This window comes from Bombyx mandarina, chromosome 03, assembly GCF_030267445.1.
Source record: "Bombyx mandarina strain Sakado chromosome 03, ASM3026744v2".
NCBI classification, from domain to species: Eukaryota; Metazoa; Arthropoda; class Insecta; order Lepidoptera; family Bombycidae; genus Bombyx; species Bombyx mandarina.
This window is the reverse complement of record NC_143210.1, coordinates 14,549,676-14,576,832: the sequence shown is the minus strand read 5'-3', so window position 1 is coordinate 14,576,832 and position 27,157 is coordinate 14,549,676. Positions and strand designations below refer to the sequence as shown.

Here is a 27,157-nt window from a genome sequence, read left to right as displayed (position 1 = left end):
ACCCTTAAAATACTGAAAGGTGGTCGCATTAAGATAATAAAAGTGTGATTTGGGAACTGCGAAGTCTTTAAAATATATATTATATATGTCGGCGGCGGCACCAGGGATGGCTGAGCGGTAGTTTCGTCATCATTCGTATTCGATTGAACGATTGAACTCAGTTTAGTCAATAAAAATTTTCAATAATAATTATTGAAACTCAACACACACAACTTTCACAATGACAGGATAAACCGACAGTTTCGTTGCACATACCGACAGACCGACTGACTGACTGACTGAGACGGACGGACCGTCTGATACGGACTGAATGACTGTCTGACACGGAATGCCACGACTCTGTCCACGTACCGCCATTTTATAACTGTGGCGTTACGGAGTCTACCCTTCATTTTGTGATATTTATCAAAACAACATTTCATCAGAAAGTCGTCAACCACGACACGGCCATTCTGTCACTTTGACGTTTGTGTATCGTTGATATTCCGAACTATTGACCCGGATGCGACATATATATATATATATATATAATTTTGTTCGACCTCATTGAACATATTTTGAGCACAATTGTGTTTCCGTGTATTATTTAGAAATGAAGATAGACAGACCAGCTCACGACCTACCATGTGAGAGGCGTTTAAGGAAGCACATAAACATAAAGACAGTAATTAAGATCACTTTAACACAAATAAATTGACTTTTTTAATTGTTTGTTGAATTATGAATGAATTATATAATATAACTAGCTGACCCGGCAGACTTCGTAGTGCTTCAATCGATAAATAAAATACCGAAACTTTCGTATAAAATAAACTTAAAACAAACAAAAGGAATCCGTCCGACGGGGGACACATCAAAGGAAAAACAAAATTGTTATTTTTATTTAATTCCGAGGATTCCGTTTGAGGATCTATGCCCTTATGACTCCGCGCCGTGTAGAACATGCCAAAACTTTTTAATTTGTTCCCGTTATTTATTGCCCACTACCCCTGTAAGTCATTTAATTACACAGTTCCCTGTCTGTTTCATTGCAACCGCTTTCTACTGTTGGAGGGTAGGAGGGAAGAAGGAATATTTATTTCACGTATTCTGCTCAAACAATCTTTCGGATCTACTTTCGTGGTGAGTTTCTGTACCTAATCTATATTTTTTTTGTGTCATTTGTCATGTACGCAAGTCTTATGTTGAAAATCTGGCGATGTTTTCAAGGCACGCGGACTCTCAGCCTACTTCGTGCTAAATGTTTACTAGAGCCTTAAGATTTTACAATAGTATGCCACCAGCTTTAAGAGTTAAGGCTTAAGAGCCGAAATTTTCACTGACTTATTGCATATGTATGAATGTATGTATGTATGTAATGGATGGTAGTTAAAACCAAATTAACATTAGACTATAAACTTTTCCACCTTCAAACATCTATTAAAATATATATATTTATTTATTTTTGATTGCCCTTGTAGACAGACGATCATACGGCACACCTGATGGTGACTGATTACCGTCGTCTATGGACTTCAGCAATGCCGGGGGCAGAGCCAAGCCCCTGCCTACCGTTAAGTACTCTCCACAAGCCTCGTTTGAAGAAGGACATGTCATAGCACTCGGAAAACACCGTGGAGGGGAGCTCATTCCATAGCTCATTCCATCAATTAGGAAAGCGGCTTACACAAAAAAAATCTTGATACATATGACTTTTAATATTTTCTATACTACACCAATGTTTTACCACAAACTTAGAGCCACGTTGTTTCCCCAAAAAAGTGAGTAGCGAAAGAAATAGTTCAAGTAACAAACGAATCGGTCGTCGTGTGACTGTCTTTTAAAATACTGAATTTTACTATTTCTACCTTCTTCCCATTTTCGAGAGTCACCCTCAGAGGCTTGACGAATCGTACCGAAGATAGCTGTCCTTCCAAAAAGCATGGCGCGGCTTCAATAAATATGACCTTAAAATCGCAAGATGGCGACACCCACCCGTGAAAATTCTGGGTATGTACTGCTATTAGTAATTACAACAATTAGGTATGAGGAATTTGTGTTTTCCCGTATTTTCCAGAGTCCCAGTATTTTTCTTTTGACGAGTATACTATTAATACTATAGTTGATAGGGAAATAATTTAATAGCTCAAAACAGACGGAGTCGTATGCACGCATTTTTTGGTTAATCTCCAAATAAGATGTCATAATTTCCAACTAAGTTTCTCGCTGGATCTTCTCAGTGGATCGCGATTCCGATTCAGTGGTAGATTATACAAAGCACTGCTCTTGCTAGGGTTAGTGTTAGCTAATTTTCTCAGCCTACCCGTCCGGACATAGCTGAAATATCTTCTTAAGCTACCAGCGACAGGTAGAGAAAATTAATTACCATTACAAAGTTCACCACATTTTATTTACAGTATTTGAGAAGAGAAATAAGAGATGAAAAAACTACATTAATCGCTCACTCTTATGACATTGTTCCAATACTTGGACGAATATGTTATCTACCCTAAAATCAGGTCTCCACTTAACGCTGAAGACTTAATGCTGGAACACGAATTAAGTCGTAATGTTCCGGTAATACCCTTAAAATACTGAAAGGTGGTCGCATTAAGATAATAAAAGTGTGATTTGGGAACTGCGAAGTCTTTAAAATATATATTATATATGTCGGCGGCGGCACCAGGGATGGCTGAGCGGTAGTTTCGTCATCATTCGTATTCGATTGAACGATTGAACTCAGTTTAGTCAATAAAAATTTTCAATAATAATTATTGAAACTCAACACACACAACTTTCACAATGACAGGATAAACCGACAGTTTCGTTGCACATACCGACAGACCGACTGACTGACTGACTGAGACGGACGGACCGTCTGATACGGACTGAATGACTGTCTGACACGGAATGCCACGACTCTGTCCACGTACCGCCATTTTATAACTGTGGCGTTACGGAGTCTACCCTTCATTTTGTGATATTTATCAAAACAACATTTCATCAGAAAGTCGTCAACCACGACACGGCCATTCTGTCACTTTGACGTTTGTGTATCGTTGATATTCCGAACTATTGACCCGGATGCGACATATATATATATATATATATAATTTTGTTCGACCTCATTGAACATATTTTGAGCACAATTGTGTTTCCGTGTATTATTTAGAAATGAAGATAGACAGACCAGCTCACGACCTACCATGTGAGAGGCGTTTAAGGAAGCACATAAACATAAAGACAGTAATTAAGATCACTTTAACACAAATAAATTGACTTTTTTAATTGTTTGTTGAATTATGAATGAATTATATAATATAACTAGCTGACCCGGCAGACTTCGTAGTGCTTCAATCGATAAATAAAATACCGAAACTTTCGTATAAAATAAACTTAAAACAAACAAAAGGAATCCGTCCGACGGGGGACACATCAAAGGAAAAACAAAATTGTTATTTTTATTTAATTCCGAGGATTCCGTTTGAGGATCTATGCCCTTATGACTCCGCGCCGTGTAGAACATGCCAAAACTTTTTAATTTGTTCCCGTTATTTATTGCCCACTACCCCTGTAAGTCATTTAATTACACAGTTCCCTGTCTGTTTCATTGCAACCGCTTTCTACTGTTGGAGGGTAGGAGGGAAGAAGGAATATTTATTTCACGTATTCTGCTCAAACAATCTTTCGGATCTACTTTCGTGGTGAGTTTCTGTACCTAATCTATATTTTTTTTGTGTCATTTGTCATGTACGCAAGTCTTATGTTGAAAATCTGGCGATGTTTTCAAGGCACGCGGACTCTCAGCCTACTTCGTGCTAAATGTTTACTAGAGCCTTAAGATTTTACAATAGTATGCCACCAGCTTTAAGAGTTAAGGCTTAAGAGCCGAAATTTTCACTGACTTATTGCATATGTATGAATGTATGTATGTATGTAATGGATGGTAGTTAAAACCAAATTAACATTAGACTATAAACTTTTCCACCTTCAAACATCTATTAAAATATATATATTTATTTATTTTTGATTGCCCTTGTAGACAGACGATCATACGGCACACCTGATGGTGACTGAATACCGTCGTCTATGGACTTCAGCAATGCCGGGGGCAGAGCCAAGCCCCTGCCTACCGTTAAGTACTCTCCACAAGCCTCGTTTGAAGAAGGACATGTCATAGCACTCGGAAAACACCGTGGAGGGGAGCTCATTCCATAGCTCATTCCATCAATTAGGAAAGCGGCTTACACAAAAAAAATCTTGATACATATGACTTTTAATATTTTCTATACTACACCAATGTTTTACCACAAACTTAGAGCCACGTTGTTTCCCCAAAAAAGTGAGTAGCGAAAGAAATAGTTCAAGTAACAAACGAATCGGTCGTCGTGTGACTGTCTTTTAAAATACTGAATTTTACTATTTCTACCTTCTTCCCATTTTCGAGAGTCACCCTCAGAGGCTTGACGAATCGTACCGAAGATAGCTGTCCTTCCAAAAAGCATGGCGCGGCTTCAATAAATATGACCTTAAAATCGCAAGATGGCGACACCCACCCGTGAAAATTCTGGGTATGTACTGCTATTAGTAATTACAACAATTAGGTATGAGGAATTTGTGTTTTCCCGTATTTTCCAGAGTCCCAGTATTTTTCTTTTGACGAGTATACTATTAATACTATAGTTGATAGGGAAATAATTTAATAGCTCAAAACAGACGGAGTCGTATGCACGCATTTTTTGGTTAATCTCCAAATAAGATGTCATAATTTCCAACTAAGTTTCTCGCTGGATCTTCTCAGTGGATCGCGATTCCGATTCAGTGGTAGATTATACAAAGCACTGCTCTTGCTAGGGTTAGTGTTAGCTAATTTTCTCAGCCTACCCGTCCGGACATAGCTGAAATATCTTCTTAAGCTACCAGCGACAGGTAGAGAAAATTAATTACCATTACAAAGTTCACCACATTTTATTTACAGTATTTGAGAAGAGAAATAAGAGATGAAAAAACTACATTAATCGCTCACTCTTATGACATTGTTCCAATACTTGGACGAATATGTTATCTACCCTAAAATCAGGTCTCCACTTAACGCTGAAGACTTAATGCTGGAACACGAATTAAGTCGTAATGTTCCGGTAATACCCTTAAAATACTGAAAGGTGGTCGCATTAAGATAATAAAAGTGTGATTTGGGAACTGCGAAGTCTTTAAAATATATATTATATATGTCGGCGGCGGCACCAGGGATGGCTGAGCGGTAGTTTCGTCATCATTCGTATTCGATTGAACGATTGAACTCAGTTTAGTCAATAAAAATTTTCAATAATAATTATTGAAACTCAACACACACAACTTTCACAATGACAGGATAAACCGACAGTTTCGTTGCACATACCGACAGACCGACTGACTGACTGACTGAGACGGACGGACCGTCTGATACGGACTGAATGACTGTCTGACACGGAATGCCACGACTCTGTCCACGTACCGCCATTTTATAACTGTGGCGTTACGGAGTCTACCCTTCATTTTGTGATATTTATCAAAACAACATTTCATCAGAAAGTCGTCAACCACGACACGGCCATTCTGTCACTTTGACGTTTGTGTATCGTTGATATTCCGAACTATTGACCCGGATGCGACATATATATATATATATATATAATTTTGTTCGACCTCATTGAACATATTTTGAGCACAATTGTGTTTCCGTGTATTATTTAGAAATGAAGATAGACAGACCAGCTCACGACCTACCATGTGAGAGGCGTTTAAGGAAGCACATAAACATAAAGACAGTAATTAAGATCACTTTAACACAAATAAATTGACTTTTTTAATTGTTTGTTGAATTATGAATGAATTATATAATATAACTAGCTGACCCGGCAGACTTCGTAGTGCTTCAATCGATAAATAAAATACCGAAACTTTCGTATAAAATAAACTTAAAACAAACAAAAGGAATCCGTCCGACGGGGGACACATCAAAGGAAAAACAAAATTGTTATTTTTATTTAATTCCGAGGATTCCGTTTGAGGATCTATGCCCTTATGACTCCGCGCCGTGTAGAACATGCCAAAACTTTTTAATTTGTTCCCGTTATTTATTGCCCACTACCCCTGTAAGTCATTTAATTACACAGTTCCCTGTCTGTTTCATTGCAACCGCTTTCTACTGTTGGAGGGTAGGAGGGAAGAAGGAATATTTATTTCACGTATTCTGCTCAAACAATCTTTCGGATCTACTTTCGTGGTGAGTTTCTGTACCTAATCTATATTTTTTTTGTGTCATTTGTCATGTACGCAAGTCTTATGTTGAAAATCTGGCGATGTTTTCAAGGCACGCGGACTCTCAGCCTACTTCGTGCTAAATGTTTACTAGAGCCTTAAGATTTTACAATAGTATGCCACCAGCTTTAAGAGTTAAGGCTTAAGAGCCGAAATTTTCACTGACTTATTGCATATGTATGAATGTATGTATGTATGTAATGGATGGTAGTTAAAACCAAATTAACATTAGACTATAAACTTTTCCACCTTCAAACATCTATTAAAATATATATATTTATTTATTTTTGATTGCCCTTGTAGACAGACGATCATACGGCACACCTGATGGTGACTGATTACCGTCGTCTATGGACTTCAGCAATGCCGGGGGCAGAGCCAAGCCCCTGCCTACCGTTAAGTACTCTCCACAAGCCTCGTTTGAAGAAGGACATGTCATAGCACTCGGAAAACACCGTGGAGGGGAGCTCATTCCATAGCTCATTCCATCAATTAGGAAAGCGGCTTACACAAAAAAAATCTTGATACATATGACTTTTAATATTTTCTATACTACACCAATGTTTTACCACAAACTTAGAGCCACGTTGTTTCCCCAAAAAAGTGAGTAGCGAAAGAAATAGTTCAAGTAACAAACGAATCGGTCGTCGTGTGACTGTCTTTTAAAATACTGAATTTTACTATTTCTACCTTCTTCCCATTTTCGAGAGTCACCCTCAGAGGCTTGACGAATCGTACCGAAGATAGCTGTCCTTCCAAAAAGCATGGCGCGGCTTCAATAAATATGACCTTAAAATCGCAAGATGGCGACACCCACCCGTGAAAATTCTGGGTATGTACTGCTATTAGTAATTACAACAATTAGGTATGAGGAATTTGTGTTTTCCCGTATTTTCCAGAGTCCCAGTATTTTTCTTTTGACGAGTATACTATTAATACTATAGTTGATAGGGAAATAATTTAATAGCTCAAAACAGACGGAGTCGTATGCACGCATTTTTTGGTTAATCTCCAAATAAGATGTCATAATTTCCAACTAAGTTTCTCGCTGGATCTTCTCAGTGGATCGCGATTCCGATTCAGTGGTAGATTATACAAAGCACTGCTCTTGCTAGGGTTAGTGTTAGCTAATTTTCTCAGCCTACCCGTCCGGACATAGCTGAAATATCTTCTTAAGCTACCAGCGACAGGTAGAGAAAATTAATTACCATTACAAAGTTCACCACATTTTATTTACAGTATTTGAGAAGAGAAATAAGAGATGAAAAAACTACATTAATCGCTCACTCTTATGACATTGTTCCAATACTTGGACGAATATGTTATCTACCCTAAAATCAGGTCTCCACTTAACGCTGAAGACTTAATGCTGGAACACGAATTAAGTCGTAATGTTCCGGTAATACCCTTAAAATACTGAAAGGTGGTCGCATTAAGATAATAAAAGTGTGATTTGGGAACTGCGAAGTCTTTAAAATATATATTATATATGTCGGCGGCGGCACCAGGGATGGCTGAGCGGTAGTTTCGTCATCATTCGTATTCGATTGAACGATTGAACTCAGTTTAGTCAATAAAAATTTTCAATAATAATTATTGAAACTCAACACACACAACTTTCACAATGACAGGATAAACCGACAGTTTCGTTGCACATACCGACAGACCGACTGACTGACTGACTGAGACGGACGGACCGTCTGATACGGACTGAATGACTGTCTGACACGGAATGCCACGACTCTGTCCACGTACCGCCATTTTATAACTGTGGCGTTACGGAGTCTACCCTTCATTTTGTGATATTTATCAAAACAACATTTCATCAGAAAGTCGTCAACCACGACACGGCCATTCTGTCACTTTGACGTTTGTGTATCGTTGATATTCCGAACTATTGACCCGGATGCGACATATATATATATATATATATAATTTTGTTCGACCTCATTGAACATATTTTGAGCACAATTGTGTTTCCGTGTATTATTTAGAAATGAAGATAGACAGACCAGCTCACGACCTACCATGTGAGAGGCGTTTAAGGAAGCACATAAACATAAAGACAGTAATTAAGATCACTTTAACACAAATAAATTGACTTTTTTAATTGTTTGTTGAATTATGAATGAATTATATATGTCGGGGGAGATACAGATGGAACGTTTTTAAAAAGTGTGACGTCAGCATTGCTGTCGTCACGGTTATTGCTTTGTTGACGATAACTCATGTTTGGGTTTCCGAAACAAAACTTCACGAGAACTTCACAAGAACTTCGTATATTGCACGAGAAGCATAACAACGTTACAGAGATATCCGTACAGTACAACGGCTCGGACACGAATCAATCAGTGCTAGACAGCACGGCCGTATTTATGGGGCTTCGTACCCGTGAGCGTGTTGACACGTTTTAAACACGTGAGCGTGTTTACACGTTTTTCAAACACGTGAGCGGGTTTACACGTTTTTCAAACACGTTTTAAAGTATTGAAATTACAATAAAAGGAACTGTTTAACATTAATTTCTTATCACAGAGTAATTAGTTGATGATCAGTAGGTAAATAGTCATATTTGCGCCGACACGGCCATACTGACAGGCGGTGCGCGCTCTGCACCAGCCGCCCATGTATGGTGTATCACCAGAGAGTTCTTGGAGTCCATCTGAAACAATGGAATGTCTGTTTCTGAGATTGGTATCTGTGTACCTTTTTATGTTACTTTGAAAGTAACTTATTTTGTGTAGTTTTATATTGTGACGTACACTGTGGTACTATGTAGTGGACGTACACTGTGGTACTATGTAGTGGACGTACACTGTGGTACTTATGTAGTGGACGTACACTGTGGTACTTATGTAGTGGACGTACACTGTGGTACTTATGTAGTGGACGTACACTGTGGTACTTATGTAGTGGACGTACACTGTGGTACTTATGTAGTGGACGTACACTGTGGTACTTATGTAGTGGACGTACACTGTGGTACTTATGCAGTGGGCGTACACTGTGGTACTTATGTAGTGGGCGTACACTGTGGTACTTATGTAGTACAGAATAAAGATTGAGAAGTTTTATACAAAATTGTTATAAGTATAGGAATGCTGTACATGGGAGGTGAGCGATGATATTGAAGTGCTTGTAATGCTCCACGCTTACTCGCACGATTTATGTACTCGTAGATATATCGATACAAATGCTCCACGCATAATTGCACGATTTGATTTCTCGTAGATAGGATTGATGCTGTGGCGCTGAGCGGTCTCGAACGCCGTGGTCCACAGGGGCTCTAATGGAAGTGGGAACTAGGACGATGCTGGGGCCTAGGCCTAAGTCGGTCAAAGTTAGTCAGTCATAGTCAATCATTTTGACCGTGGTCCCCAGAGGCTCTGAAAAGTAATGTTTTTTTTTTTTTTTTTTTTTTTTTTTTTCTTTCTTGCCTTTTGTTTAGGCTTATGAGGGTTTGATGCTGTGGTGCTGAGCGGTCTCGTACGCCGTGGTCCACAGGGGCTCTAAAGGATTGTGAAGGTCGATGCTGTGGCCTGGGCCTTATATTTATGACCGTGGTCCACAGAGGCTCTGAAAATAAATAGCGTAATGAAGAGCTCACATGGGAATGATGCTGTGGTGCTGAGCGGTCTCGTACGCCGTGGTCCACAGGGGCTCTAAAGGATGTAGGTAGGACGATGCTGTGGCCTAGGCCTTATGTATTATGACCGTGGTCCACAGGGGCTCTGAAATTGGTTCAAGGAAGGAAAATAGGATAGGGGTAATGTACAGGCTTACTTTTAATGATGGTCGACCCGTCAACAAAGACAAAGGCCAACGGCTGGATCTTACTGCTGATGTTGATACTGACTTTCTCATAAATTGGTAAACATTTTAAGTAACTATCAGGATAGCAGTAAGAAATATAAATCGGCGCGCGGCGGGGATGGTTAAGCGGTAGTTTCCGTTATCACTCGTGTTCGATTGAACTCAGTTTAGTCAATAAAACTTTTTGAATAATAATTATTGAAACCCAACACACACAACTTTCACAATGACAGGGTAAACCGACAGTTTCGTGCCACATACCAACAGACTGACTGACTGCCAGAGACTCATTGACTCTGACGGACGGACCGTCTGATACGGACTGGATGACTGACACGGAACGCCACGACTCTGTCCACGTACCGCCATTTTATACTGTGGCGTTACGGAGTCTACCCTACATTTTGTGATATTTATCAAAACAGCATTTCATCATTTAAAATAATAGTCAAAATAACGTCTTAATATTACTAAAAGTCTTTAATCACGACACGGCCATTCTGACATGTCACACGTCCCTGTGTGACGCTCCTGCTAGAAAAATAACCTTCTGTAATATCAAACAGGTTTCGTCTCGGCCAATCCTGATTCATTCAAGATTGAGGATTGGGATTCTTTCATTACAAAACATAACGTTAGCTTTCAACAAGATCTTTAACCTGTGTGAGTAGATAATTTAATTACCCAATTATTAGCGACACACTATACAACTGAAAAATTTCATTAACGCTCAATAAGCATTAGAAACCAGAGTCATTACAAAACTAAGTAATGTGAGTAGTATTTCATCAGTATTCAGTATCAATCACAAACTGTCGTTACAATCACCTCCATCTAGTGAGAGTAACTCATGCCACCTATATCGAGTGACGATAACCTTGATACCTCCATCGAGCGACGCAAATAAGTGGGACCTCCATCCGGCACCCAACTTCAACATAAAACACACGCTCGATTTAGGTGATGTGTTCAATTACCAGTTTTATAAATGACACCGAATACTTATCTTTACTAATCACACAAAATAGGACAACAAAAATCCTTACTTTAATCAGTTAGTTGTATCGTGGTCTTTTGACTCTACATCTTCTAAATCACTAGTTTCAACAAAATCGTATTTAGGGATTGCACTACATTTTGATGAATTAAGCACACACACATAGTAAAAGCTTAGAAAATTCTCAAGTATACGGAAATAATTGATCACAATAAACTTCTAGAGCAAATTAAAGAGCGGAGGATGATCAGAGCCTTGTACCACCGTCGTTTATTCATTCAACCATTTAATTAAGCATAATTAAATTATCGAAACTTCACATAAGCCTCTCTATCGCCACGGCTCTCCCGCCGACCAGCAATCGCAATTGCCCTCATGATGCGCATCTACAGCGTGAATCGCCCGTGTGCATCACCCCCTGACTACACACGATGGTATTTACAGACCCCGACCTCCGTCAGAGCCAAACGCGCACCGCGCACCCACGGACTACTTGAGTTGCCTCAAGAGACATCGATTTCTACCGGGCTACGACTACGTAATAGCTACTAGTACGGTCGAACACAATACGGCCGATAGAGTCTTACTAGAGTTTCCAGCACAACTTAGGCTCACTCATCTTCAATAGGATCATTGTCAACATCAACTTCGACTGGTACATGACCTACTGATATCCTCCTCAACCTATCGTGTGCATATTTGTACGTACGCTTACCGGAAAATTTTAAATTTTCGCCTTTGTTTGATTAAATCGTGCCTTATCATAATCTTTTGTTCTCATACGCTATCTCGCGAATTTCGTCAATATCAATTTCAGTCTACATCGCTACACATCAACGACGGTCTTGCAACCTTGCCGATTAAAAGCTCGAGTGGCGATGCTTTCGTTACACGACTCATCGTGCAATTAATAGCTAGCTGAACCTCACCTACAACATCTTGCCACGATCTGGTATCGCTAGTCTACCGCTGTTAACATTGCTTTTAGGACACTCATAACGCGCTCTACCTGTCCATTAGTACGAGGGGAACCGGTTGCTCTCTGGTCTCGTCAAGGTTAATCTCTTGTTTTCAGTATCATTTAAAGTAAAAAGCTTTTCGGGGTATGGCACGCGAATTATTAAAAGCTCAAGAGGGCTCACCCTTTTTATACGTTGGATAGAACAATTTAAAAAATATGTGCTTCTAGCACTTCTTGTCAAGAACATGTCAAGAACAATTCCATGAGCTAATTGCGAGCTTGGTCAGCAATAACGCAAGTGTGGGCTTCGAATAAGGACACACTAGATTTAAGTGCTTATTTCGCTGAATGCTCAATCTCACTGAACCGATTAAAACAACTATCGGGTAGTACATGACATTAAAATGGTTAAGCAATAAATCATCGCAAAGGATTTGTTCCGTACAGTTTTGGTCAAAACAACAGACCCTTTATGAGAACCATCGCATAAAATTCCTGAATTATGAAGCTACTACTAATAGATTTCTCGACAAGAGAACATTCGGCATCAGATTCCAAATAAAAGTAAAACGACTCACCAGATTTTTCTCATTTACCAAAACACCCGATGTTACGCAGCTACCGGCACGTCGCTCTGCTGCTGCGTTGCTCGCGGCCGTCGATGACATCGCGCCATCAATTTGCCTCGGCGGCAACTCGTGGCAATGTTTTTGCTTAGATGGGTGGACTATGAACGAGCTCATAGCCCACCTGGTGCTATGTAGTTATTGGACCCACATATATCCACAACGCAAACGCGTCATCCACCCCGAGATACAAGTTTCAAGGTCTCAGCATAGCTACAACCGCTGCCCCACCATTCAAACCGAAATACACCACTGCTTCACGGCAGAAATAGGCAGGGTGACGGTACCCGTGCGGTCGATGGCACTATACGGATCACCCGTCTGGTGCCACGTCCTTACCCACTAGAACGTCGCTGCGCTGCGACGGCGGCAGCGCGCGATCGCGGTCAGAGTCATTCAAGGATACCTCACAGTCTCCTACGAGGCGGCGCGCCCTAGCGCAAGTGCAGCCGGAGCGCGAGGGCTCCAAACTCGGCAGTCCGTGCTGGAGGCGTAGTCTCGTCATTTGGCGGACCCGTCGGCCGGCCTCCGTACCGTCGAGGCGATCTGCCCGGTTCTCGCAGACTGGGTGGGCTGCGACCGCAGAAGTCTCACCTCTGGCTACCTGTGCAGACTCACAAGACATCTTACCACCAGCCACCACGCAAATTACAATTTTGCGGGTTCCACCTCTACTACACGATGTTACTCCCACACTGCGGAAGCCAACCGCGAACACTTGTCAAGCACGCACAAGCACACACTTCACCCGAAAAACTGGCATCCGCCTGCGGGACCCGAACACCGCCGCATCGTCAGACACGAACGCACCGGACGGTGTATCTTACAGGTCACGACGACTTCAAATGTGTCAATTTTCTTCCCCACGAAAAATTGCTTGCTTTCTTGTTTGCTTGCTTGTCGTCATGACAGATCCATTATTGTGATCGAACTTCCACTTGAGACTTGCACTTGCCTTAATTTCTTGCAACAGCTTGTTTCGTGTCCTATTTCCGCTAGTAAATGCCATGTGATAAAGTTTCTTCGTGGCTCAGATCTTCCATCGAGGTAGCAGACGCTATTACACGACTTGCGTATGCTGCATTCACGCTTTTGTGGCTTATCATTGCTTAAATGGATAAGCGTCGCAGCAAGAATTTTGCATAACGAGCGAGAAATAAGTCGCAAATGCCTCCATGTGACACTTACCTATGAAATCCGCGACAATCATGATAAGGCACCGCCTTTCAGGGCCCCACTGAAGACTACAATGAGCCGTGCACCATCCAGTAGACGTTCATCGAGGTACATATCAATCGTAGCGCACCAAGCACATGGATCGGAATCTGTCTGTTCCCGAAGAATTTCTGACCCGTGATCTCAGATACCGTTACTGGTATTCTCATCTGCATCATGTTTTTCCGCTGTACTTCGAACATGTTCAAACACGTCACGCCAGTGAGAGTAGAGTCCTGATCCTTCACTTCTGATGTCGGGGGAGATACAGATGGAACGTTTTTAAAAAGTGTGACGTCAGCATTGCTGTCGTCACGGTTATTGCTTTGTTGACGATAACTCATGTTTGGGTTTCCGAAACAAAACTTCACGAGAACTTCACAAGAACTTCGTATATTGCACGAGAAGCATAACAACGTTACAGAGATATCCGTACAGTACAACGGCTCGGACACGAATCAATCAGTGCTAGACAGCACGGCCGTATTTATGGGGCTTCGTACCCGTGAGCGTGTTGACACGTTTTAAACACGTGAGCGTGTTTACACGTTTTTCAAACACGTGAGCGGGTTTACACGTTTTTCAAACACGTTTTAAAGTATTGAAATTACAATAAAAGGAACTGTTTAACATTAATTTCTTATCACAGAGTAATTAGTTGATGATCAGTAGGTAAATAGTCATATTTGCGCCGACATATAATATAACTAGCTGACCCGGCAGACTTCGTAGTGCTTCAATCGATAAATAAAATACCGAAACTTTCGTATAAAATAAACTTAAAACAAACAAAAGGAATCCGTCCGACGGGGGACACATCAAAGGAAAAACAAAATTGTTATTTTTATTTAATTCCGAGGATTTTCATATTTATCTACTTATCTTTTAAAGCTTCTCTGGACTTCCACAAATAATTCAAGACCAAAATTAGCCAAATCGGTCCAGCTCAATTCGAATTTTAGCGAGACTAACGAACAGCAATTCATTTTTATATAAATAGATAATATCTTGCACTGCACTAAAATTCGCATGTCAAATAATGACAAAGTATACACGCTGCTTTCAACTTTATGTAATAACTCATTTTCACTATGCTTGGCGAATAAATGATTTCTTTCTTTCTTTCTTTCTTTCTTTCTTTCTTTCTTTCTTTCTTTCTTTCTTTCTTTCTTTCTTTCTTTCTTTCTTTCTTTCTTTCTTTCTTTCTTTCTTTCTTTCTTTCTTTCTTTCTTTCTTTCTTTCTTTCTTTCTTTCTTTCTTTCTTTCTTTCTTTCTTTCTTTCTTTCTTTCTTTCCTTTCTTTCTTTCTTTCTTTCTTTCTTTCTTTCTTTCTTTCTTCTTTCTTTCTTTCTTTCTTTCTTTCTTTCTTTCTTTCTTTCTTTCTTTCTTTCTTTCTTTCTTTCTTTCTTTCTTTCTTTCTTTCTTTCTTTCTTTCTTTTCTTTCTTTCTTTCTTTCTTTCTTTCTTTCTTTCTTTCTTTCTTTCTTTCTTTCTTTCTTTCTTTCTTTCTTTCTTTCTTTCTTTCTTTCTTTCTTTCTTTCTTTCTTTCTTTCTTTCTTTCTTTCTTTCTTTCTTTCTTTCTTTCTTTCTTTCTTTCTTTCTTTCTTTCTTTACTTTTTCGGTATGTTACGTTTTATCTCACGTTTGGTATGTTTTTTAAATTCCAACAGTTCCAATGCTTTATTATTTTTTAATGCAGTGTTCATGATAGCAGCAGACGGTTAGAATTGAACCCTTCGTAGCTCAAGAAAACTAAAGTTGACGATTTTTTTGTTCTTGTAAGCAAGACGGTGGTGCTTACAAACGTAATTCAATAACGAAACAATAACCAGATTAAATAAACAATAAACTAGAGAAAAAGCAACCAGCTTAATAAAACAAGACAGCTTAATTAAAACTTAGCAAGAACTTATGTTTGTTTGCGGTTTAGGCTTGATTTATTTGCAGGAAAATGGTTGAGAATTTTAAAATTGCACAAACTAATTTTGTCGGGATATTTTTAATTGCACCAATCGGTGCTTGTTCGTTGAGAAATCTATATCTATACTAATATTATAAAGAGGAAAGATTTGTTTGTTTGTTTGTTTCGAATAGGCTCCGAAACTACTGGACCGATTTGAAAAATTCTTTTTCCATTAGAAGCCGACATTGTCCCTGATGAACATAGGCTACTTTTTTTTATTTTTTTTTATTTTATTTTTTTTGTTTTCATGTGTGTTTTAATGTTTCCGAAGCGAAGCGAGGGCGGGTCGCTAGTCTGAAATAACTGTCATCATCATCCCTATCGTCATTGTAATTGCTATCTTAACTACCTTTTATTGATCCCATATCTGACTGTACTGTACTTTTTACATAAATCAAATATAAAGCAACTTTATTTTATAATTATATTTCTATATTTTCAAACCTGTTTTCAAAGCACTCGTGACACCGCGAGTCAGTCCAAGCAGAAGTATAACAATAAAGTGAAACATCATCTACTTTACCAATCAACTTACCTGCGGCTGGTGACAGCTTAGTGACCACTCCCCACCGCGACTTCCACTGAAACAAAGTAAAAAAAATATTACACAAAATAATACTATACTTATTTACACCTACCACTACAAGAAAAACATCGATTTTTTTTTATTACATGAGGGACTATTGCGGCGTTTGTCAGTTTATGCAATAATAATCTGATTCTTTTAAAAATATTTAGTTTATTCAACATGACACAATCTTTTCACTATTGTCTGTTATGAACTAAAACAAGCATTTTGTCCTTAAGAGATTTTGCTACCATATTTGAAAAAAGCATTTGGTTATTCCACTTATTCAAATATTGCTTAATTATAAAAATATATCGTTTGTTTTCTTATATTTGCATCTCTCTTTGCGTGTCGAGGAAGCTTATTTTAAAATATGATCCTATTCATTTTTAGGATCGTTTAAGTAATGGCAAGTAAGTCTCTTAGAAGCTGTAAGCTCTGTATCGTTTCGTTCAATAGGAGAAAAGTTCTAGATCCTATATTCATTTCTCTAGATAAAATTTTGATAGCTTTCAAAGGAAAGGATAAGAAGATGCGTCATAATTCTAAGGATAATTCTTTTTTTAGTGTGAGGACATTAAAAAAGAACCAAACTATATTTAAATTTTTATTACTAATTAATATTTATTAAAAATTCAATCTCATCAAAGCGTGTAATAAGGTAGCCGGTGTAAGCTGTAAAAGTTTTCGTAAGCTCCATAAAAGCTCCGTAAAACTATTTCCACCCGTTATACGTTTTATTTTTCTATCGTAAAAGAGCTTTTTATGTGTTAGCTTTATTACCTACTTATTCTCCTATATTTATGTTCAGATGTGAAACAAAAATGTAATATGGAAATAAACGGAAATAAAAAATCAAGCCTTATTAGTAGACGTGGTGAATTTTAGGAATTTTAACACTTTTTGTACTTTGCCTTCTACACAGGAAGTGGCCCCGGTAATTAATAAATTAAAGAGCGGACGGTTACCGTGGTATGGACATATGATGCGTAAAGAGAAGATGCATGTGACTAGGAGATGTATCGAAATGGTAGTGCAAGGTAGAGGGGGAAGAAGTCGACCGAAGAAGACATGGATGGAGTGTATGAATAACGATATAAGAGAGAGGAGTGAGTGTTGAGATGACGGCTGATAGAAGAGAATGAAATAGAAAAAATCACTGTGCCGACCCCACCTAGTGGGATAAGGTAAGAGAAAAAGAAAGATGTATCATATTACCTATCAGACGGTGAGTAGTGATCATCCCCAACGGGAATCGGTCACGCCGGAGGGATTGCTGTAATACATATAATTCTAGCTTATCTCTTTTTATTGCTTACATAGGTAGACGATCTCACGGCCCCCCAATTGTTACGTCTTCAGGATTCAGAGCTCTTAGACATCACAATGTGGATACCATCAGCCATCTCGACACATGTCTTCAAGTCGAAGTCTTCAATGTGTGGTGTAACGCTTTCAACCGAATCCCATACATAGTAGCACAAGGCTAGAACCCACACATGCAGACTTCCAATCCTTCCTACCGTCTGTAAAACCGATTCTCCTGCTAAATAGAGAGAAGCTATCAGTTAAAAAATATATACATATTTCGAAAGTGATTGATAACGACTGCTCGTGTTATATTTCTCGGATTTCTATTCACACTTGAATACTATTCACACTTGGTAGTTACATCAAATGAAAATAGTTGTTATGGCAACCGCGTAAGGCTCATTGTCAGCCGCGGAGTTTATCATCTTCTGATTTTACAATATATCTTGCACTGGTTCATCAGGTTTATTGCTGAACTTATAAAGTTGTGCATTATCTCGCTTCGTCGGCCTGGAGAGGGCAGAGAGGCGGATTTCTTTTTGAGGTGATTGAATTGTGAGATTTTTACATCACAACACTTACATTTTGGCTGTTTTTATTTGAACTGTAGCAGTGTGCACATGAACATGAGTGAGTAAAGAAACAGACAAATATATTCAGGTTATCTGATTGACCTCGTAACTAACTTCACGAGTCACCTTGGCTTGTATACCTCGAGTCTGGGCTTGGGTTACGGATGGAGTTACCTTTATATTCGATATTCGATATCTGGATAGCAATTGGTGTCTTATACGAATACCAACTGCTGGAGCTGGAGCCTTTGAAATTATGTCTGTATCTTTCGGTGGAACCCCTGGGAAGTTTGGATTTACCATTTGACTCGGTATACTATATATACGGTATATATTGCTTCAACCAGAATCCAGATATTTTTAATTTTATTATATAGAAAAAAAATGCTTTAATTTATTGTATTGTTACGCTGATAAGAGTAGCGCCATCTATCGCCGAATAGCCGAAACGAATATCGAAGGATCTAGGAATATCTAGAAGTACAACGCCATCTATTGTCAGATAGCGGAAACACGCATCGAAAATACTCGACTTTTGAGCAATGTTCTCGATAATTCTAGGGATGTCGTATTGACTATAAAAGCGTTGCAGAGATGGCGCGGCAGTTAGTTAGTAATCGGAACTACTCGAAGAGAAACAGCGAACGGATCACCTGAAACGAAGCGGAAGAAGTGAATTAAGAATTTTAAAGTGTTCTGTGAGTGTTCTAAGTGATAAATACAGTTTTAAGTTGTTCTTTGGTTGAACATTTATTTATCCCGAACCCCGGCGCGTAAAGTATATGTAATTTAAAATTTGTGTTAGACACTAAAATTGACATTATTACAAGTTTAAATAATTCGTAGATAGCCAACGTTGATATGAAAAATATTTATTTTATCATTCAAATAAAATTGTAGAGTGGACTTTACTAAGTCAGTTATATGACTCTATGTAGAGTAGGGTCTAAGTAAGATTTGCAGTAATCTTACATCTTAATGTACCTTACTTACTTTTATTACAATTTAGCGTAAAGACTAAATATATCTTGGCATTTATCTTAAGCACATCCTTCTTAAGAAAAATGTTTATCTATTTTGATATCTTACTTATTTTTAGTTACGGTTCGTTGAAGTTCATAGGTTATCGATCTCTTCTCTTCAAATAGCAAGAGTATAAGGGTCTTAATAAGTGTGGAAGCCAAAACGATACTTATTTTAATGTAGCTCTACAACGAAGCTTTCAATAGAAATAAATATATCAGTCAAATATTAAATAATTTCATAAAAATAGATATTCTAAATCTAAACAAAATATGTAATATGAATAAAATATCGGTAAACTTACTTCATTATGGAAATACTTTAGACTGGTTTTTGAAATTAATGGGCAAACTACTTCACACTTCACCAGTTTCATGTTTAAAGCATTACGAGATCCCATGAGAAAATGAATATTGTCTTCTGTCTTAAGACACGAGATCAAATTGTCAGCGTTATCGCAAAACACGCAGTGGTTAACGTTTTAAAAAATTTCGACTGTAGCAAACATAAATCTTCATAAAATTCTAATTGTGAAATACAGTTGTATGTAGCTCGCAAAAGCTCAAGCGTACGTGATGCCACTGAGCGATTTTTAAAGATATGTCATTTTTTGTCTGAATAAAAACTAAAAATAAATTAAACTGAATTTAGGGTTTAAAAGCAAAATAGATTGGCGTGATTTTAAAGTGCTCTTTATCATTTGTAATGGGATTTTAAAGTTTCTTTCTATAAACAATCAATACCTAAAAATGCATTGCATTGTATTCACGATTGACTTCCACGGTGAAGGAATAACATCGTGTAATAGAAATCAAACCAGCAAAATTATAATTTGCGTAATTACTGGTGGTAGGACCTCTTGTGAGTCCGCGTGAAGCAGTAATGCGTTTCGGTTTGAAGGGTGGGGCAGCGGTTGTAACTATACTTGAGACCTTAGAACTTATATCTCAGGGTGGGTGGCGCATTTACGCTGTCGATGTCTATGGGCTCCAGTAACCACTTAACACCAGGTGGGCTTTGAGCTCGTCCAACTATCTAAGCAATAAAAAAAAAAAACCCGAGGTGTAGAAGCCAAGATGACTCGTGAAGTCACGAGATCAATCAGATAATCTGGATATATTTGCCGGTTGGTTTACTCACTCATACTCATGTGCAAATCGCAGACTCTGGGGAATTCATCAATGTTTTTACGCACGTACAATAAATTTTCAAAAATGTCTGCGATTTGCATAATGTGAATACTAGGAACAAACATAGGCTTGCGGTGCCGGCGGCTCGAATTAAGAAAATAAGTTTAAATAATTTATTTAAATTTGCTTAAACTACTTATAGATACTTCTATATTATAGTAAATAAAGATAACGAATGAAATTAAGCCCCTCAAAATTGAAATAATGAAATGACGTCCAAATTATACGCGAACCACCAAATTGCCTTTGTCTAATTCACCTGTCCGAAAAAAAATTTTTAAGTACCCACCCCGATCATTAGTCACTGCTGTCACGAGACCATTCAAATGTCAAAAAAATGTATATTTTTGAGATCTTTGAGGAAGATTTGAGGGCGCATTTGTTGGTGTGGTGTTGACATCTTTACAGATAAAATGAGATTTCCCATTGTGTTCGAGTAGGGAGAACAGTATGGCAAGTGACAGAGCTTTGTGACCACGAGTTACAGGCGAGGTAGCTTTAATGTTGTCCGGCAATATTCTAAGCCCACACGGGATAAAACCAATTTAAAAGCAAACACAGAACAATAAGTTAATGCTTACATTACAGTAATAGTCGTATGCGAATACAATTATAGAATGTTATACAGAAATTAATTCAACATTTGTTTTAATGTACTATAGCACAGCTAGGTCGCGGAAAATCGATTCCTGATACGCTAATCATGATGCTAGTAATTTATATATTTACATATTTTAACCCTTTTTTTCAAGCAGCAGACAATATAAACACAAAAGCCTCCGTATGGAAGACACTGTATTCTTATGCAGGGATGCGATTATGCTGGGCCTCAGCTCATCTACCAATATGGAGCACTTTGGCGGTAGGGTGTGATCTCAGACCGTACTAATCGGTACTACCAATGTGTCTTTTTCAGCCGTGAAGCAGTAATCTGCGATTTGATTCGATGGGTGAGATAATCGTTATGCTATGCAATACAAACTCAGACCTCATGTCTCAAAGAAACTGAAAATATTTGTTGACTTACTGAACCGTAACCGTCTTGTGCGCTTTTTGAACGCGTCGTGAATGTTTAATGGTAGACAACAAAGAGTACAGCCGCACGATTCCGATAATGGTATTGTAGTCTCGTTGTCACTGCCTATGTGCCTATTTGAATAGGCAGGCGTGCAGGTCAGACCGTTGATTTGATATTGTAAAACGTTTGTCGTTCTAACGCAGTTGATTAAATACGATTTTAATTTATTAGTTTTAATGTTTGACTTGCTCAGAAAAACCAATTATTTCCATGCACGGCGCCAGTTAAAAATAAAACTTAATTTTAAAGTTGCAGCGTTACCGTGTTAAATATTAACATTGTAAATTATTCTAAGTATTTATAATTAATTAACGCTAAATTGACAATTTACTTAACCACTAGTTTTGAAGGGTAGAGATTTGCTGACAAATTGTGTTAATTGCATCGTCCTTAACAAGCAAAGTTAGTGAAATATTCAAATTAAGACCATAATAGTCGACTGTGACATGAAAAAACGCAAAATATTCATGAAATAAACATAGTAATATAAAATATAACGAAATAATTGGTATAGATAACAAACGCGATACTAAGCCACAAAAGTAGTCGAAGTGTAAACATGTTCAAAACTGTGGTAACTATTTTAAACTCCTTTAAATTTGAAATATATAAGATAGAAAAAAACTTCGAAAGAAAAGCACTTTGAGAATGGAGTTAGAGGTAATTACTGGTTCCGGGTATTTCACGAAGATCGCGCTGGATTTATGGTGACGTCACTAGATAAATTACAGGTTCAACGACCTGTGGTTCTGTTACGTTTTCGAAGGGAATTTTAGGGAAAAGTTTGTAAGGCCCCGTAAGACAATTACAAAACTGGTAGCTGAATCCATTTATAGTATCTGATTCACAAGCGTACAGTCCACCTGTTACTGTAAGTTGTCACTGGAACCAATAAACATTACAACTAAATATCAACTCAGGATCACAGGACTACCTTACAAACAGAATTTAATATACACGGATTTTTAAATACTCTAAAAACAAAAACGGAAATGTAATACATAAGCTTTAAGTATAGATAGTTTATTAATAGTCACTCTCCAGCTTTTCAATCCAATTCCTTATTCAGCAAATACCAAATATAATTTTGGGAATTACAGAATTTATAGAAGTACATATTGTTACGCCGGTGAGAATTACGCCATCTATCGTCGAATTGCAGAAACGAAAGAAATAGTAAAATCGAGAACACTCGAGAAGGACGACGCCATCTATTGTCAAATAGCGAAACACATTTCGAAACTACTCGACCTATCAGGAATCATCATTATCCTGCCCTTCTCCCAGTCACCTGCGGTCGGCGCAACATGTTTGACTCTCGACCACTCTGAACACTCGACCTATCAGGAATATTCTCGATAATTCTAGGAATGTCGTATCGACTATAAAAGCGTTGCAGAGATGATACGAAGGCAGTGAAAAACAGAACGGATCACCTGAACCAAGCCGGAAGAAGTTAATTGAGAATTTTAAAATATTCGTTAAGTGTTTTAAGTTAAATACAGTTTTAACCTGTACTTCGGTAGAATTTTTATTTATCCCGAACACCTCCTCCTCCTCCTCGCGTCGTTTCCTCACTGCTGAGGGTCGTGACCATTATAATTCGACATGATTTTACTCCTTGTGATGTCCCGCCAGCGCCTCCGATCATTGGCCGCATGACAATTATACCATTACCATTAAGTAAGCCCAGGCCCAGGCAATACTAATATCCTGTTTGTTTTTTGCGCAAAGCCGTAATGCGTTTCGGTTTGAAGGGTGAAATGGCCTTTACGCAAATCAACTAAGGCTTCAACGTCATGTCACTAAGTAGATGACGATACTCACTACATATCTTCCGGCTCTACTATGAACGCAATACCAGGTGAACCGTGAACTCCTACCTTGCTGAGAGCCTTGAGAGGCTTTTTCAGCGTAACCTTAACTAGTAGATGAGCTCACGGGGCTCAAAGCTGACGACGTTGCTAACACGAACCTTAGCAAGAGCCGTGCTTCGCAGAATCTACCACCGAAATAGAAACCCAACCCACTGAGAAGTTCCGGCGAGAAACTCAGTCGGCTATGTCTGAGGGTCCGTGAGCTTGTCCAGCTATTCATGTAATAAAAAGCATTTTTTTTATTTCCCTACAAAAGCATTGCCAACTCCAAAATCGAAATCTACGCCCTCACGATTCTAAATCCGTCTTTCAAACACTCCTCTGCTGCACTAAGATAATCCGATTTAAGCCTAAGACCCTTCTCATGAAATCTATAGTAGTGACCTCAAATAAAGGAATAATTTCAATAATTTCTAATGTTGTTTCAGTGAGTTGAGACGTAGTAGATGATCTCTACATTCGACTGTTAAGAAAACTCTGATAAGAAACTAAAATAATATGATACTAGCGACCCGCCCTCGCATCGCTTCGGAAACATTAAAACACACATGAAACAAACAAAAAAAAAATTAAAAAAAAATTAAAAAAAGTAGAATATGTTCATCAGGGACAATGTCGGCTTCTAATGGAAAAATAATTTTTCAAATCGGTCCAGTAGTTTCGGAGCCTATTCGAAACAAACAAACAAACAAATCTTTCCTCTTTATAATATTAGTATAGATTATTAATGTAAAATAACATTTACACATTACCAGCAAAAAATGGCTATTGACCAATTTCACCTTTAAAGAAAATGCTTTTTCGATATTCTACTTTATACTATTTTGTATACCACACTAGTACAACCTATATTTTTCGTTTCTATTTTAAATGAAGGCAAAACATGCCTAGTGCGAGACATTAGAACTCATATCTCAAGATGATGGTGGCATTTACGTTGTAGATATCTATGGGCTCCGGTAAACACTTAGCACCAACTAAGCAATAATAAATATAAAAAAGATGGTCTCTGATAAAATAATATAGGAAATTCGAAGTCACTCTCAAAAGTGAGCGGCGGCACTTACATTGTGATGTTGCCAACTGCTTAGTACCACATGAGGTGGTTCACCAATCTAGTACACAAAAAAAAACATAAACAAATAAACCTACACATATGGATATTCGAAAATTGAAATCGAAACCACACATTCCGCTCCAAGGACACCGATGTTCACTTATTTCGTTGGAAATCTCCTTAGATTGGTGCTAGGGACACGAAATGTTCAGCTTAATTGAATGCGCGAGTAAATAGAGGGTCTCTGTTTAATATTATTTATTCGATCTAGCTTTAAGTCGACTTGTGTAAGTCGACTTTTCATAATTGGAAAACAATTTCCAATTACGAAAAAAGTCAAACCCGCAAAATTATAATATGCGTAATTACTGGTGGAAGGGCCTCTTGTGAGACCGCACCACCACCCCGCCTATTTCTGGCGTGAAGTAGTAATGCGTTTCGGCTTGAAGCGTGGGGCAGCCGTTGTAACTATACTGAGACCTTCGAACTTATATCTCAACGTGGGTGCCGCATTTAGGTGATCATATCATGTACTGGCTCCAGTAGCCCCTTAACACCAGCTGGGGTGTCAGCTCATCCACCCATCTGAGCAACAACAAAAAAACGTTTTTTTTTTTAATTTAATATTTAAAAAAAAAAAAACATAATAGACGGAGATAATGTATTAGTTTCTACAGCCTTGGTCTTTTTTACTAGTACTCTTGTATCCTCCCAATATCCTGTCTGGTATATTGTCAATAAAAACCAAAAAAAATCTAAGGATCCATTTAAAAGCTCATCGACGCCAAATTTTCCGGAGAACCTTCGAGAAAAAAACTCCTAACTCATCCGAGAAGACGTTTGAAAACAATAAAAGAAATAAAAAGCGGTAAATGTACAACTCTGGTCGTTTTCAACCCGCATAAATCCCTTGGAACTATCCGCGAAACGGCCCAAAGTATTGGGTAGTGCACCTTTACTGCGAAAGTGTGGTACAGAAAGTTCACTCTGCACCTTGATACTAATGGTTGGGTGTAGTGCAGTGAAAGCCTGGACGGAGCCTTCCACTTGGGTCCTATTGATTGGTAGGATACCCATTACGCATTCACAATTTTTCTAATGAAAAGGATGAAGGATTAACATCGTGTAATAAAAATTGAACCAATAAAATTAAAATTTGCGTAATTATTGATGGTAGGACGTCTTGTTAGTCCCCACGGGTAAGTACCACCACCCTGCCCATTTCTGCCGTGATGCGTTTCGGTCTGAAGGGTGGGGCAGCCGTTGTACTGTAAAAACTAAGACCTAAAACTCATATCTCCAGGTAGGTGGCAGCGTTTACGCTGTAGATGGATCTGGGCTCCAGTAACTCTTTAACACCAAGTGGGCCGTGAGCTCGACCACCAATTTAAGTAATAAAAAAATCGTCGCTTTCACATTTATATATCATTTATATAGCATTATGTATGGGTTCCGGAAACTTCTTGATACCGAGTGAACAATGAGTACTTTAGCCCATCTAGAAAAAAAATGTTATTACAATGCTATAGTTAAATATACTGTCTTCGTAGCGTAGTGATATTACTTTACGGCGACAAAAACAATTGCGCAAATTAGCTCACTAATTCCATAATTAAAAATTCAAAATTCAAAATCATTTATTTCAACTTAGATGTTAGTATAACACACTTGTTGAATGTCAAAATATAAATAACAATGTTAACTCTACCACCGGTTCCAAAAAAGCCACAGTCCTGAGAAGAACCGGCGAAACAAACACAGCGAGCTTTTTTTTGTTTTTTCTCAAATATTTTCTTTTTTTTAAAATAAGTAACAATATTTGCAATAAACGAAAAAACAAGTCAAAAAATACAATTACAAAATAATAATAAAAAAAGTGTGTGTGTCCGCTCCGACGCACGACTGGAGTTTACTCCTCAAGAACGATTATAAAATAAATAATTTTTTAAGCATTTGCATTTCTTTGTAAATTTATGAAACATAACATTTCATAAATTACGTAGCCTTAGTACTTAACTTAGTTTACTTGACGACGTCTTTAGAGTTTACGTAAACTGGAATCATTTTTTTAAGATAACGTGACCAAATTGAATATTAGTAGAATTAAGCAGATTGTTTTAAGGAAGAAGCGCTCATAAATTTGCCTTATTTCAATGTCTATATAACCAAAAATGTCTTTACATGTTTACTTACTAGCATATTATAACAGTAAATAGGTTCATTTTTGGCGGTAAACATATCATGTTATTAAATTAACTTACCAGCCCCATGTCTTGAATTCGTCGAGACAATATTCGTGCTATTCCATGGTCGTCAATATCCAAATAAAATAATGAGAGAAACGCGCGATCAGTACGAGGCTTTGTGGCGGACTGCCGGCGCAGCAGCCCGGCGTCACCTGCGATAACGCGGCCGCGCGTTGGCTCCTGATTGGCGCGCGCACGCATCACGCAATCAGGAGCCAATCAGGCGCATAACGCATTTCGTGTGACATGCTAGTACGATTTTGATTGGCGCGCGCACGCATCACGCAATCAGGAGCCAATCAGGCGCATAACGCATTTCGTGTGACATGCTAGTACGATTTTGATTGGCGCGCGCACGCATCACGCAATCAGGAGCCAATCAG

General features: G+C 38.4%; 1 protein-coding gene across 1 annotated transcript in view; it reads right to left on the bottom strand.

Annotated features, from left to right (window-relative positions):
• LOC114241187 (uncharacterized) overlaps positions 1–27,157 on the bottom strand; it is a 476,778-nt gene that overhangs the window by 293,951 nt on the left and 155,670 nt on the right. Inside the window, exon 3 of the mRNA XM_089740147.1 lies at positions 16,388–16,433. Coding sequence (XP_089596273.1) covers positions 16,388–16,433 — 46 coding nt within the window. The remainder of the gene's footprint in view (positions 1–16,387; positions 16,434–27,157) is intronic.